The following is a 15329-nucleotide window of genomic DNA, read 5'->3' on the forward strand; positions in this document are numbered from 1 at the left end:
CTATGAAGCATGAAAGGATGGGGCAAACAATTGGACATGTCAGGACAGGACCTGTTAGCTCCAGGCCCTGCATGAGGGGCCCAACTGAAAAGGTCAGCTAAAGTTCAGCCTGTGTTCACCTCACCACTTGCACACCTAGACAGTTGTGTGCAGGTGGAGGGGTGCCTATTACTGTCTCCACAAGGTCCTGTGGGGGCTGGCTGGCTTCAGCAGGTCAGGTACCACCACCTGGGAAAAGCCTACCATCAACAGCTTCATTGGTCAGTGATTAGAGAGGGCTAACAGTCCCTAATTTAAGAAGGGTTTGCTGTGCTTACAAAGTACACAGGGCTCCTGATTTCTAATTCAAAGCAGAGAGTTGCAAAGGTTAGGGCATAACGAGGCCAAGGCTAGAGTGATTCTCAGGGCTGAGCTGCCTTCCCATGGGTATGGGTGTGGGTGTGTGGTGTTCCTATCTGACTGCTGCCTCTGTTCCCCCAGCCCCAGGCCATTTACTGCAAGGATGTTCTGGACATTGAACAATTTTCCACGGTTAAGGGTGTGGAGCTAGAACCCACTGACCAGGACTTCTATCAGAAGTTTGCCACGGGCAGTGTGCCCATCCCCTGGCAGAATGAGGTGGGGGCCTGCCCAGCTGCTGGGGTGAGCTGCAGGGTGGTGGCCCTGGGGGCAGTTCTCATAGCCGCCTGTTTTGTGGCAGATGGTGGAGACTGAATGCTTCCAGGAGCTGAATGTTTTCGGGCTGGATGGCTCGGTTCCCCCAGACCTAGATTGGAAGGGCCAGCCGCCTGCACCCCCCAAGAAAGGGCTGCTACAGAGACTCTTCAGTCGCCAGGTAATCCCCAGCAGTGTCCTATTGGGCCTCCCAGGCTGGCTTCAGGGGACGGTGGGTGGGAGGCAGAGCTGGTGCCCGCATGAGCTGGAAGTGGGCATCCTCCAGCTATGCCAGCGGTATCCAGGGTCTGGCCTCATTCCCGCCTGTCCCCAACCCCTGGCTGGGCTCACAGCCTCTTTTCTTTTTCCAGAGGTGAGCAGTGTGGGCTCCCCATGGGTTGGCCTCGCTGCCTAGCCTCGGGGAGCCACAGGCAGCCCTTCCATGGCAGAGGCAAGATGTGGGCGAAAGAAGTCTGGTGCCCGCTCCTTCCCAACCCCCCACCCCCGCTTCCGTTACCTGCACCCTGGCACCTTCAAGCTGCTGGCCTTGCTTAGCCATCTGCCTCCCCGTGCCCTGCCTCCACCAGCCCAGGGGAGAGGAGCTGAATGGAGCTTTGCCCTGGCAGAGCCTGGGATCCTCCTGGTCTCCCTTACTTAAGTCTGTTCCCAGCAGCCTCTGCACTGATGTCCACATGTGTCTGGCTTGAGCTACTGTTTTAGGCCCCTCATGGGGACCCCATCCTTAAAGCATGGTCCCGGGCAGCTCCCAGCCTGCCCTGGCAGGGCCAGCCCAGGTGACAGCACTGGTGGCTAATGGCACGTGCTCTGCCTCTCTCCCTCCGTGTCTTCCCCACCCCTCCAGGATTGCTGTGGGAACTGCAGCGACAGTGAGGAAGAGCTCCCTACCCGCCTCGAGCTCCCCACCCGCCTCTAGCCCCAAGCCCGAGGCCTCCACCAGCGGTTGGCGGTAGCAGCTATCAGAGCGCTGTTTACAGTTTTGCACAGTGGTCTTCCCCATTGTCCATTCAAGTCGTGGCCTGGGGAATACAGCCGGAGCTGTCCCCAGTGTCCTCTGCCCCTCAGCCTCTGGTCTGGCTGGGTTTGGCAAGGCCTGGGTTGTCCCTGGGACAAAGGTGCGTCCCTTCAGCTCTTGTCTGTGGAGCTCGGGGCTTTCTGTATTTATGTATTTGTATGAATGTATATAGCAACTGGAGTATTCTTAAGATCCACCCTGGAGCTGGCAGAGGGGCCACTGCCAAACTCAAGGCTCCTCTGGCCTAGCTTGGATGGGCCAAAGCTGGGCCAGGCCAGGCCGGGCCTCTGACCCCCAGCACTGTGCTCAGCACCACTGACTTCCAAGTGAGACTTGTGCCTGCTCTTGCTGCCCTGGGCTCAGGCCACCGCCTCTGGGGTCCGATGCTACCCTTCTCAGCACTTGTCAGAACTGGATCTGGGGCCTCTGTATCCCCTAGGCCTTTGCCAAAGTGTGACCCAAGATTGGGCTGATCCTGGGACCCCTCAGTCCACTGCCTAGGCTGTCCTAGACAGGTCTGCCTCTGCCTTCCAGCTCCCAGGGCACCTCATTCCTTGTGTTGGGCCCTGTCCTGAGACACCTCTTGTAGAAACACCTGAGTCCAGGCCATGGGAAGGGGAAGGTGTTCCTGGCCAACCCTCAAAACATTCCAGACTCCCCTCATAACAATACATATGTGCCCAGCAATAATCTGCCCCTCCCTGTGTGTGCCCGTGGGGTGTGTGCATGTGCGTGCGTGCGTGTGTGTGTGTGCGTGCGTGCGTGCGTACGTGTGTGTGTGTGTAGGCTGAGGCTTTGTGCCTGTGCCCCAGGCCCCAGCCCTGACTCTTTCCAGACTGTGATGGCCATCCTGATCCCAGTGTGTAGGGTAGCATGGGATATGGGATTACAGGGCCCTGGTTTTCCATATTTAAAGCCAATTTTTATTACTCATTTTGTCCAGTGTAAGCTGCCACGTGTCTCTGTGTGAATACAGTCCGAGGACAAACCTGGCCAGCTGCCCCTGCCTGCCTCTTTCTTGCTCCTGGTGCTCCAGGGGTTTTCTTGCTTCCCTGGCCCTGTTGGAAGTGGGAAGGGACTGGAGGTAGGCCTGGTGGGGGCTACCTTTCCAGCAATGACCAGGAATCCCCAGGGCTGATCTTGGGGTAGCTTCTCCAAGCAGCCAGGTCATTGGGTTTCTCAGCTTCCTAAATGAGATGAGGCCTGAAGTAAGAAGCCCTCAGTCCCCACTAGGGTATGGGCCTGGCTTTGCCTGTGCTGGAGAAGAAGGGTTGGCTGGTGGTAGTCCCTCCAAGGCCAAGGTGGCCTGGCCACCAGTCATGGGCTTAGAGTGGTCTGGGAGTGAGGTGGAAGGTCCTGTTAAGAATACCTACTTGGTTTTATCTGGACACCTACTGTGTGCTCTGCCCAGGACTGGAATATTAAAGCCATCCATCTGCTCTGCCCTTGAAATGTGGCTGGGCAGAGAAGAGACAGGGTGATGTTGGGAGTTAGGATGGGTGAGAGCCGGGTAGGGAGCAGCTACATGGGCACCAGGGAAGGTTCTCTGAAGGTAGCAGTTGAACCAGCCCTTGAAGGAGACGTATTCATCTTGGTAACAGAAAGAGGTGGGGGAGCATCTCATAGCATTTCACTTATGCAAAGACTTGGGGGTGATAGCCTGTTGGCCACAGGTCTGTCCTAGACTCCACAAACCTGTTGTTGCTCCATATCCTTCCAGTCATCCCAGTCCCCCAGGGATTTGTTCCTGGCCTTTGGGCTGGGCATCTAGTGCCACAGAGGTCACATGAGCTGTGCAACTGGACAATTTTGGGTTCAAGTTTCAGCCTGGCCACTTTTCAAGCTGGCTTTGCATAGGCACCTTCCTTGTCTGGAAAGATAGCTGTGATACCCATGGCTTCACAGGGCGACTAGAAGAATCCACCAAAGCAGCCAGTCATGCCTTTGAGCCCCTGGGTCACTGGCAGGACTTTTGCCTGTTAGAGGAGTGGATGCTGGGTGCCAAGCTAACAGCTATCAAGGGCAGTGGGGAGGCTCCATGCACCAATTTAGTAGAAGGGGTCTCAAGTGCAATCCCAACTTTTGATGGTATACAGAGCATGCTTTGCTGTGTCTATTAACTTGAGGGAAACAGAGTAAGGAGAGGACCTCGCTCAAGGTCTTCTGCTGGTAAGTGGCCATTGTAGGGTGGAGGGGAAGCCAACTGAAGGTGAATCTAGATTCTGTGAGGTTGGGGCCCAGAGTACATTTGCCTCTCTGCTTCAGGCTCTGTTAGGGAAGGCAGTTATGTAGGTACTAGTGTGCAGAGGCTGGAGCCCAGCCCTGGGAAGATGGGTAAGGGTGAATGGGTGCCATATAGTGGGCAGGTCCCTGGGGCACTCTTCCTGCAGGTGGGTTTGGACCTCCCACTCGGCACCCCCTTGAGCCAGGTAGGAGCCCAGGGAACTTCTTGTCTAGGGTTCAGCTCACCTTAAAGCTCTTACCACAGTGGATCCTTGGCAGAGGAAACCCAGAATTCACTTCCCAGCATCCCTCTCTAAGCTCACTGCCTCCCCATCCAGCACTATGGTAGGAGCTGGGGACCCAGATGGGGATGAGGCCCCTGCCAACTTGGAGCTCAGTCTGGTGGGGAGGCAGACATGGGAACAGTTGGGCCAAGTGAGATCAGCACTGTGGCAGAGATGATTCTACATCTAGTGGGTCTGGGACTGATACAGGCCTGGGCCTGGGGACAATCAGGGGAGTCTCCGTGGTCACAAAGCTTGTCAGAGGTGGTGCCCTCCCAAGACACAACCTGTTGTGCCCAGGTGGAGCCAGATGGATGGTCTAGAGCCTCTAGTGGTTTAGAATGGTTGAATGTGGGATGGGGTGGAAGAAGGGAGTGGCTGGAGCCAGTGTCAGTAAGAAGATAGCCACACGGCTTTGAAAGCTGTGTGGATAAGAGTCTCATCTGGAATGAGGGGTAATCTCTGAAGGGTTTTAAATGATTGTGCCAGGGTGTCTGCCTAGCCTGTACAAAAGCACCCCATGTGTCCTTTGGGGAACCCCTCAGTTCATGTGGTTTAAATGGAGCTGGGCTTGCACCCCCAGTGTACTCATACACCGAGGGCATGTGACCCAAATGGCCTGTTAGGGATCTTTTGTTGCAAGTGATGGAAGTGATATGAGGGGAACTGATAGGAAGAACCAGAACTGTGACAGCTCCCATTCTTTGAAACAAGACGCCACAGCCATTTTTGTATCTTTGCATCATTAAGCCTGACTCCAAATCGAAGAAGTATGAAAGCCCAGGTTGGAGACCTGCCCACTGTGGGCTGAGGGAGCAACTCTTGAATTTCCAGGCCCATTACAATGGCACTTATAGGGTGCAATGAGTTCCCCTCAGTGATAGTGGGTGGCAGGGTAAAAGCCTAGAGCTGTGGGGTCATCCTCACCACCACCTGGGAAAAATTTCCTGGAAATGATGTAAAACGGAAGGGAGCAGAGTGGAGAGAACAGATACATGTCTGATGCCACTCACTGCTGGAACACCTGGAACCAACTGTGAGCACAGCTAAAATCTCCCCCTGCACTTCCCAGTTACCTGAGCCAAATACCTTTGGACTGAAGCCCGTTTTTGGGTTCTGTCACTTGCAACCCAAAATGTCCCTGCTGATGTGGTGGAGGGTGCTTTTGGGTCATCCTAGGGTGGTAGAGAAGTTGCGACTAGAAACAACCCAGTTAAAAAGATGGTGAACAACCAGGTTCAGACTCAGAACCTAGACAGTGGGGCCCTTAGGAGGGTTCACCTGTGTTCCCTGGGGATGAGCAGGGTCTGGAGGCCGCAGCTGTGGGTCCAGCACTAGGCTGTCCTCCCTGTAATACTTCTTTCTAGGCAGGTGGTGATGTGTGCTTGCTGGGGACACCGTGGGAGCCGCCGTGACTTGGGGCACTTACCTGTAACCACCACTGTCCACTGCGTGTGTCCAGTGACTTTCAGGATGTGTTCGGGGCCTGGTCGTGTGTGCTTTCCAGGCTGAGCTGTGTGTGGGTGTCAGGGTTCACTAAGCTGCTCCTGTGTGCTCCGCTGACAGTATGCACCAGGTCTGCCTGCGTGTGCCCGTTCCGAACACCCTGTTGTCCTGAGCTGTGAGGCGTTTCCTGTGCTGGGTGTGCCCGGCGCGCTGCTCGCGAGTCTCGGGCGCGGCAGGTGGGTGCCGGGTCGTCGGCCTTTGGCTCCCGGGACAACCTTCTCGGAGGCGAATGGTGGGGGGGTGGGAGCCGTCTGCCTGCCGCCGCGCGCGCGCACGCCGGGCTTGGGAGGTACCGTGTACGCGCCCGTGCGCGCGCCCCGCAGCTCCAGCCTAGCGCTCCGAGCCGCGTTCGCTGCTACAGCCAGCTCTCGGAGGCCGCCGCCGCGTCCCCCAGGCCGGTGGCTCTGTCCGCGGGGCCCGCGACGCTTGCCCCGAGCCAGGAGGACGAGCTCGAGGAGGATGCCCGGGCCCGTGAGTACTGCGGCGGCGGCGGCAGGCCATACGGGCCCAGAGCGCGGACGAAAGATGGTCCCGGGCTGAGCCCCTCCCCGCGGCAGCTCCGCGCTCTGGCCCCGGGTCGCCGCCCCGGACCCCCCCACCCCGGCCAGCCCCTCCCCCAGCCAACACCAGAGGGAGGGAAGGAGGGGAAAAGGGAGGGAGAGGGAGGGCGCCAGTGAACGAGGGAGCCAGAGTGGGGCGCAGCACCGGTTCGCTTGGAAACGGTTGCCACGGCAACGGGGTTGCGCTCCCCGGCAACGCGACTGCGGGGCGGCGCCGCCCCTTCCCACACCTCCCCCACGCGGGGCCGCATCCCCGGGGGCGCAAGAAGAGACGGGGTGCGGGGACTCTCCCTCTCGCGGTGGGGGAACTTAGCTTCTCTGGCCTGTCGGGGTGTATCTGCCTCCATACCTCGTCGAGAGTGGGGGTGGGGGCAATCGGCCCCGTGGGCACGAGCTGGATCCCACGTGGCTGCAGTCGTCGCTGCAGGGCTCCTGGTGTGGCCGCAAACATGGGGGCGGCCCAGTCTCTGAGCTTGCAGCGGTAGGAGGAGACGTGGAGGCTGGGTCCCGGGTCTGTGCCCAGCCACCACCATTACCACCACCCGCCTGCAAAATGGCCTGACCCGAGTTGAATGGCCCAGAGGGTTCCTTACCAGGGGAGATGAAAAAAGCTCTCATCCTTCCTCCTCATGGCTAGGGCATGTGCCAGACCGCGGCTTGGGCCGGCGGTGGGTCTCTGCTTCATGTTCCAAGCCACCATTCTCCAGGGAAGGGTGGGAGCAGTGTGGGCAGGATCAAAGGAAAGGACATTGCTGACCCAGGGAAGCTAAAGCCCGGGCCAAATGGGAGCACCCCGGCCCACTGTCTGGATCACAAGTCCCTTTCTTGTCTGAGCACAAAGCCCAGACTGTATTGGGTGACATGCAGGTTGGCCAACAGGCAGGCCAGCGCCACATGGAGATGCTCTGTACTCCAGAGGAGCTCCTCTGGGAGGAGACTGGCCTCTGAGTAAGAGGAAATGACCTCTGGCTCCCTCCCAACCTTCCTTCAGTGGGTAGTATGCTGGGGAGAGAAATGGCCCTCCTGCCAGCTCTCGCAGGCCTGACTCAGCAGTTGCCAGCCTCTGACTGCAGGCCTTGGACCCAATGTCCCAGCGACCACAACCACCTTGGGTTTCCTTTCCCATCTAGGGATATTTCCTGGGTACCAGATATGACCATTGTATGAGGAATTTGAGGCCTTAGCATAAGATGCCTTAGATGGGTGCTGCCCTAAATCACGCCTGAGTCTCCCTCCTGCAGGCAGGAGTGCCTTTGGAATTATTCGTAGGCTCCTTTCTGTTCCTGCTCTGTGTAGGACCTGTATTGAATACTCTGCATCCATTATCTCCTAATCCTTACAATTGTGCAAGGTAAGTGTATTATCTCCATTTTAGAAATGAGGACTCTGAGGTTCAGGGAAGTAAAGTGACTTGCTCGAGGTCACACACCAGTAAGTGGTGGAGCTAGGTTTCTAGGGCAGGTTCCCCTTCTGGCACAGCCCCTCTCGGCCTGCTACCCATCATCTCCTGTGCCAAGGTGAAAAGAACTGTAGGACCTTCTAGAGGAACATTCTTAACCTCCTTTCACATTTCTCCAGTGAGGAAGTTTCCTGTCTCTCAGGCCTTTGCACACCTTTCCTTCCAGTGAAGTCATCCAGATTCTTGCTCCCCCAGATACTCTATAGGACTGTGCCGCTGCTGACCTGGCTCCTTCACTCCCTCCATTTTCTCCCCGTGGGGGAGACTGGGCAGTGAGGGATACTTCAGTTCCCTGGGAAACCCATGAGGCTAGTCCTTGGTTTGCAGGCTCTGTGACCTGATCAGCTTGCAGCCCTGGCTGTGGTAGGAGGAATTTAGGAGATGGGCCCATGCAGTGCTGGTCCCAGTGAGTGCTCTGTCAAGCTCAGGGGTTGGAAGCCCAAATGCTTCCAGGGCCCAGGGGACAATAGAATGAGTGAAGTGAGCCAAGGAGCTACTTGGCTACAGTCTGTCACCTGGTAAGAATGTAGACTTGGTATATGACCAGATTGTTAGTTTACAAGCTGAGCCAGAAATTGACTTCTGTATAAAATCTCCTGGTTTTTAAATGTTGGCAACTAATCAGAGTATTTAAAAAAATTGATGTGGACCAACAAAACATGTCCATGAATTACTGTGTACAGCCTGAGAGTCACAAAACTGAGACCTCTCACCCATAGTAAACTGATGGCAGTTTTGGCTAGACCATACCCAAGCGTAGGGAGATAGAATGCCATGGGCTGGTCCCACATTTGAGGTCCTTGAGGCTGCAAGGTGCAGGCATTTGGTTTGTCCCATGCAGCTGTGCACAGTGGTCCTGAGGTATTTTAACATCCCTCATCAGTTTTGCTCCTCTCTTGGCACTGCCAGGCAGTCTTCATCATCCCTTTTTTACAAGTAAAGAAACCAGCTGAGGCCTGGAAAGAGCCAGGATGGTGTCACATAGCCCAGTCTGGGCAAAAGCAGAATTTGAACCCAGGGCTCCCACTTCAGTGCTCTTTGTGTTCCACCGTGCTGCCCCACAGAAGAGAGTATCATCATCTCCCCTCACCTCTCCCCCTGCCCCTGAGGTGTGGCTAACTCCTTTGGAGAGGCAGACCTGAGTATAGTAGACATAGCCAAGGAAGACCTCTGCTCACAAGCTCTCTGGGGCCCCAGTCTCTTGTTGTCCTGTGTGCTGTTTCTAAGACCTGGGCTACTGGCCCAGTGCTAGGGTTGGGTCACAAGAGATGCTACCTACAGGTGAGGCTGACACAACTATACCTTGGCTTAGTTCTTAGCCTTGTCTGGCCCTGACTGACTGTGGCAGTTGGGACAATTCCTGTCATCTCTCTCTGGCCTCAGTTCATCTGTCTTGGGTAAAAATGTTACCAGTGTCTCCTGAAATGCCCTTCCTTCCAGTACAGTTTGCTTTGCAATCACCTGGGCTTCACAACTAGCTGGGTGTGTGGGCCTGAGCTAGCCCCAGCTTCCCTCTCTCCACTTTCCCCCCTCCCTCTCCTGTCCCCTGATCTTGAGTCCCTGTCCCTTCACTTGACCAGCAGCTCTGGACTAACCACCAGGGAACCTCAGGACCCAGAGTTCCTGCTGCCTAGGATTCCCTCTGTCCACTTCAGAGCCCCTGGCATATGAAGACCATGTAGTCTTTTCCTTTTATTTACATGAATGTATGGGTCCTCAAGTTTGCTTATAAGTCACCCTGCATGGGCCAAGAGCTGGGTGATGGTTTCTCTTTCAGTGACATTTTGGTGAATGGCCAACATTTCCCAGGAGTAAATTGGATGTAGACCCAGCTCTTGAGGTTTTCTTTGTCCTATAGCTAAAAGACCAAACAGGGAATGGGGCACCAACAGTCACTTCTTCAACAAGTGGTTTTTGAGCTGCTGTGTGCCAGATGATCAAGACAGTGCAGCCTCTGGTGTTGTGCACAGGCCACTACTAAATGCTGTCATATCACTGGGCTTCTCATCCAGGCAGGGAAGGGAATGGGGGGCTGACTTGTCCAGGGAATTGGCAGGTCAGGCCATGAGGCTGAGTAGTGAGTACTGGGGCAAGAGCTGAGCAGGGCTGCAGTGCAGGCCCTTTGCATTGCCAAAGAGTAAGCAGAATTCTCAGTTGTGCTGGATGGGAACAGAGACTTACTGCAGAGGATGAGGTGAGGCTGCAGATGCCATGGCAGGAGCATATCCTGGAGGTCGTAATCTAGGACAGGGTTTCTCAAGGTGTACTCCCTGGACCAGCAGCAGCAGTCTTCTGGGAATTTGCTAGAAAGGCAGACAAGGGCCCCATCCATCTCAACTGTCTGAAGTAGCTGGCCTGTCTCTAAGACAGTAGGGAGATACCAAGGGTCCAGGTAGGAGAGGGCCTGGGGGAAATGGGCAATGTGGAGAGGGGGTAGGCTGGGCAGGAGCACAGCACAAAGTAGAAAGTAGTGGCAAGCATGGGAATAGGGCCCAGGTGAGAGAAGATAGTGGCCTGGCTAAGGCAGTGGCAGGAGGACCAAAGGAGGTAGACAGATGAAGACACTGTTTGATGGTAACAGGTGGTTCTACTGCACTGAGGGTAAAAACAACAGGATTTGGCTGATGGAGTGAATGGTGGGCTCTTTGCTGAGATAAATGACCCAGTAGCAGATCTTTGGGGCCTAAGGCTGGGGTGCCAGGATTCCTCATGCAGAGGAGCAATGTGATCGGCGCCTGCAGCAGTGTACCAGGCCCTGGAATAAGAGATCTGTGTGACCTTGGGTATCATTTAATCTCTGAGCTAAGTATCTCATTTGTCCAATGGAAAGAATGCCAGCCTAGTTCATAGGGTGGCCATGAGAACTATCTGTGGTGTCCAGCCCTCAGGCATAGAGCGCCTTAAGGACACACACATCCCTGCATCTCCAGCTCTGAAGCTGTCATCATCGGTGCTAGTATTTTTTTGGCATCTCCAAACCTTTTGCGTGGATTAGCTCAGTTTTCACCAGTCACTGATAAGGAAACCGAAGCAACATGGAAGTTAAACTCACCCCTCTGGGTCTCTTTTGTCCCCCTACGTGGCCTGAGAAAACCGTTCAAAGTGGTATGTTCACAAACTCTACAAGTAAATCAAGATGGAGTCCTTAAAAAATGTTGAAATAAGCCCGTAAGAAGGTAAGGAGAGAGAAAGAGGAAACAGAAAAATCATAAAATGGCAGACTTAAGGATGAAGGCACCACTCCCAGCACACAGAGTTGGACAGGTAGCAGGTATTTGCTATGGACAGTCTGGAGGCCATAGGGGAGGTGAGTGGCTGTGAGCAAGAGGCTGCAGGCAGGGTCTGCCCTGAATGGCTCCCCAGACATGGGTGGGAGCATGCATGAGGCATGAGAGGCAAAGGGACTTTGAGGAGGCTTTGATAAGCTTGGCCTGTTCAGGAAGAGCATTTGGGAAGATCTGAATGAATCTCTTGATGTTTTGTATTGAGCACCTACTGTGGATTTGATGAATGTATTGAGCTGAGTGACTCCTGTGGGCCAGATACATGCAGGTGGCAGGCCTCAGGCAGGATTCCAGATGCTGGAGTGAAGCAGCAGCCTAGGAGGGAGTGTTTACCATCAAACCCTTGCCCACTCCAGCTGGGGTCAGGAGACAGCTCAGCCATGAGGACTTAGACAAGCATTTTCCTCTCATGGACCCACAGTGGCCTAGTCTGTAAAATGCAGCAGTGAGTGGTTCCCACCTGGCTGAGGGGTGGCAGTGGCACCCAGTGGGTCTTGGGTGTGAAGTGCCCCAGTCTGCCCTGATGCCCAGTCAGTCGAGCTGGGCCTCTAGGCATAGTCCCTGTCCTTTGTCCCTTGTTAACCCTGAAGCTACCATCCCACCTCTCCTCCACCCCATAGCCTTTCCCACTCTTGAGCCGAGGGCTGGTGACCAGAAGCACCAGGACCTTCGTGGGAAGGAACAGGAAGGTATTCTGGCTATGTGCTGGCCGGTCTGCCCAGTGTTCCCACAGCTTACCACGTCCTCATTTATTGAGTGCTCACATGCACCAGGCTTTTTATTTACATCTCAGTTGTCATGTAGGTGAAAGTGTTTTGATGCAGACTTTGGATTCAGACTAAGGCTAAATAACTCCCCTTAGCTGTGTGACCTGGGGCAAGCTCTGGGCCTGTGTCCTCATCTATCAAATTGGCCCCCAGTGAGAAGGTGGTGGTGAAGACTGCAGAAGATTCTGAATGCAAAAGGTCTAGAACAAGGCCTGACATGCAGTAAAGACAGCCCTTAGCAGGTATTTCTATTTCTAATTCAGCTAAGCTCCCATCACCTCCAGCCCCAGAAGTTCCTTTTCTGACCCAGAGCTGTTCCTGTTCTGCAGGCCAATGAGCCCCCTAGTTAGTGCCAGCTTCCTGAGAGCATTCCTGAAAATTCCTGTGGGCTCAGGAAAAGGAGAACAACAGATTTAATTAACTCCCAGTGACTGGCAGCATCGTGTTTTTATCTGGGCTGCATCACCATGGCAACCTCATGGCAGGGCTGTCGAGGGGGCGGGTAGAGCTATTGTTCCTGCCATTGTCTGTTCTGGAACGCAGACCCAGGGGAAAAGGACTGGCACAGGCACCAAGTGGCACATGGCACATGGCAGCCATGGAGTCAGACAGGACCATCTAGGGAGAAGTGTGGGGTGGCCCCTGGCCTGGCTTACCCCCAGGTTGCTGCAAGACCAGTCTGAAGGTTGGCTTGATGGGGAGCCCCCACTTTGGGGCTCAGGCTCACCATGCCCCCAGAGCTGAATGTGTGTACCTTGGACATGCTGAGGATGGAGGGTGTGGGGTAGAGGGCATTGTTCCTGGCGCTCCTGGAAGAAGCCCACCAAGTAGCTAAAGTGGCAGCTAGCTCTCTCTCTCACCCTGAGCTAGTGTTTTGTGCCTAGGTTTGGATTCACATTATGGCACTGCCATCTGCACGGCTAATTGCTTACCCCCTTTCCTTGTCTGTAAAATAGGAATAATTCCAGTTAACCCAAAGAGTGAAAGCACTGGGTATAAGGCATTCAAGAAGGGCTCTGTTTCTGTTATGTAGGTGGTGAACAGTCTCCTGCAACCGTTACTCTGAAGTCAGGGTTCCCTCCTACATAATGCTTAAGATACAAGGTTCCCCTCTTAATCTTGGCTGCAGAACTAGAGGTGCCCATCTGGAGTGGTATGGAACCAGGTGTTACCGAAGACGAGCTACTTGCCCCACCCTCTGCAGAAAGGGAAGTGAACTGGGGGTAAACGACAAGGCGCCTTGGAGCTAGAAGGGTAGGGCTAAGCGGGACTGTGCTTGGGTAGGAGGCTCGGGAAGCAGAGATGGTGCTGGGAGCTGGCAGGCAGAGGCGCCTAGAGGAAAGAAAGCGAGGGGACGGCCCACGCCCGGCGGCGCAGACAAAGGGAGGCCGGTTGCGCGCTGTAACAGCTGTAACCAACCGCCCGAGGTCCCCTACGTAAGAGCGGCATCGCACAGGAGGCCGTGGCGCAGGCCGGCAAGTTCCATACTTTAGGGAGCCAGAGGTGGGAGCGGGTGCCAGGCTTTGAACGCCAGGGGCTGTCGGGTGTATGCCGTAACAATGGGCTGCTTTGTAGAACTCTAGAAGGTAGATTCCCCTACCCCTTTCCTCGCCGCAGAACAACCCTAACGAGACTCCTCTTCGGCGCCTTGGGTGTCTGCCCAAAGGGCTCAAACCCTTTCTGAGCCGGGGAAGTGGGTGACGAAACTCTCCTGCGCGCCGAGGCCAATTCTGGCCTTTGCGCTCCCCCTGCTGGCCGGCCTGGAGTCCCCTCAGCATTTGAGCTCAGGGGCGGCGGCCTGGTCTCGGATCCGGGAAAACCCTACCGGGGGAACCTCAGCGGCGTGACGTCATCCCAGGTGACGTCAACAGGCCTCCGGGGAGCGCGGGGGTTCCCGCAAAGGAGGCTTTCTCGGAACTGCGCAAGGCACAGGAGCGCACGGGGAAGTCGTCGGGGGCTGCAGCGCGCCTTCACCACGCCCCGTCTGTCCCGCAGGTCCTGCGCGGCCCCGGGTGAGGCCCGCCGCGCCCCTGCCGGCGCCATGGGAAGGAGCGGGCGTCGCTGCTGCTGCCCCCCGCCGGCGCGCGCACGACGTGAGCCCCGCCGCGGGCAGCCCCAGGCCGCGGGTCGCCGAGTGACTGTGGCGGCTCCAGGGAGTGTGGCGAGGGCCTGGGGCCACGTAGAGGAGCCCAGAGTCCAGTGACAGAGCCGAAGACCCGCAGCCCGCGCCGCCGCCATGGTTATGTCCCAGGGCACCTACACGTTCCTCACGTGCTTCGCCGGTTTCTGGCTCATCTGGGGTCTCATTGTTCTCCTCTGCTGCTTCTGCAGCTTCCTGCGCCGCCGCCTCAAACGGCGCCAGGAGGAACGACTGCGTGAGCAGAACCTGCGCGCCCTCGAGCTGGAGCCCCTAGAGCTCGAGGGCAGCCTGGCTGGGAGCCCCCCGGGCCTGGCGCCGCCGCCACCGCCGCAGCGCGGCCGCCTGGAGGCGCCGGCGCACGCGCATCAGCACGTGCACGTACACCCGCTGCTGCACCACGGGCCCGCGCAGCCACACGCGCACCCGCACGCGCACCACCACGCGCTTCCCCACCCGCCGCCGCCGCCGCACCTGGCAGTTCCGCCGCGGCCCTGGAGCTACCCACGCCAAGGTAAGTGCGGAGCTCCGCCAGGAACCACTCGGATGGGCGGGGTCTTGGCAGCGGGCACTCATGCTGACGGGCAAGGCTTCCCGAAAACCTGAGTGGGGAGCGGGCTGGATCCGGAGTTGGTGGCTAGCCAAGGTTTCTGTGGAAGCTTGGGGACAGGTGGCCTCACTCTCCCGAACCGCTTTCCATTCCGCAACAGAATCTGACATGTCCAAACCACCGTGCTACGAAGAGGCGGTGCTGATGGCCGAGCCACCGCCGCCCTACAGTGAGGTGCTCACCGACACGCGCGGCCTCTACCGCAAGATCGTCACGCCCTTTCTGAGCCGCCGCGATAGCGCGGAGAAACAAGAACAGCCGCCGCCCAGCTACAAGCCGCTCTTCCTGGATCGGGGCTACACGTCGGCGCTGCACCTGCCAAGTGCCCCGCGACCAGCGCCGCCCTGCCCTGCGCTCTGCCTGCAGGCGGACCGCGGCCGTCGGGTGTTCCCCAGCTGGACTGACTCGGAGCTCAGCAGCCGCGAGCCACTGGAGCACGGAGCTTGGCGCCTGCCGGTCTCCATCCCCTTGTTCGGGAGGACTACAGCCGTATAGAGGGGCGCCCGGCATTTTGGGCCCCACCCTCGAACTCCTGGCCTGACTGCGAGGCTTTTTAAATGCTTCCCTTGGATCGTGGGGGGAGGGGGAGGGATTTCTTACCCCGTTTGTTACATTTTGAAGATAATAAAGGTGTGTGATCTGGTTTAGTACAAGCGGAGGGGACACCCACTGCTTGCGCCCAAGGTTCTCGTGGCCGGCTGCGCCTGGGCCTTGGCAGAACAAAACCTGAAATGCGCCCTTCAGCTACAGCTGGCCTGAGAATGCAGGATAACCCTGTGATCACCATGCGTCAGGTCAGAGACTAGTTCTGG

At 56.7% G+C, this 15329-nt stretch overlaps 2 protein-coding genes across 6 annotated transcripts in view; both read left to right on the top strand.

The window, feature by feature from the left end:
* The window catches only part of GRK6 (G protein-coupled receptor kinase 6), a 25771-nt gene extending 11876 nt beyond the window's left edge, over positions 1-13895 (top strand). The window contains exons 14-16 of one of the 5 annotated variants that reach the window (XM_036887016.2): positions 481-618; positions 701-835; positions 13766-13895. In XM_036887016.2, coding sequence (XP_036742911.1) covers positions 481-618; positions 701-835; positions 13766-13786 — 294 coding nt within the window. In that variant the 3' untranslated portion in view covers positions 13787-13895. Of the gene's footprint in view, positions 1-480; positions 619-700; positions 836-1025; positions 2680-13765 lie in introns of those variants that run through there. The other 4 variants (XM_036887017.2, XM_036887014.2, XM_036887019.2 and 1 more) reach the window with 4 other exon arrangements.
* A 79-nt stretch (positions 13896-13974) lies between these two features.
* On the top strand, positions 13975-15160 carry PRR7 (proline rich 7, synaptic). Its single transcript, XM_036887020.2, has 2 exons — positions 13975-14421; positions 14618-15160. The coding sequence occupies exons 1-2, from the start codon at positions 14007-14009 to the stop codon at positions 15010-15012; spliced, it is 810 nt and encodes a 269-aa protein (XP_036742915.1). The 5' UTR covers positions 13975-14006; the 3' UTR covers positions 15013-15160.
* Positions 15161-15329: the final 169 nt, after the last annotated feature.

This window comes from Manis pentadactyla, chromosome 2, assembly GCF_030020395.1.
Source record: "Manis pentadactyla isolate mManPen7 chromosome 2, mManPen7.hap1, whole genome shotgun sequence".
NCBI classification, from domain to species: domain Eukaryota; kingdom Metazoa; phylum Chordata; class Mammalia; order Pholidota; family Manidae; genus Manis; species Manis pentadactyla.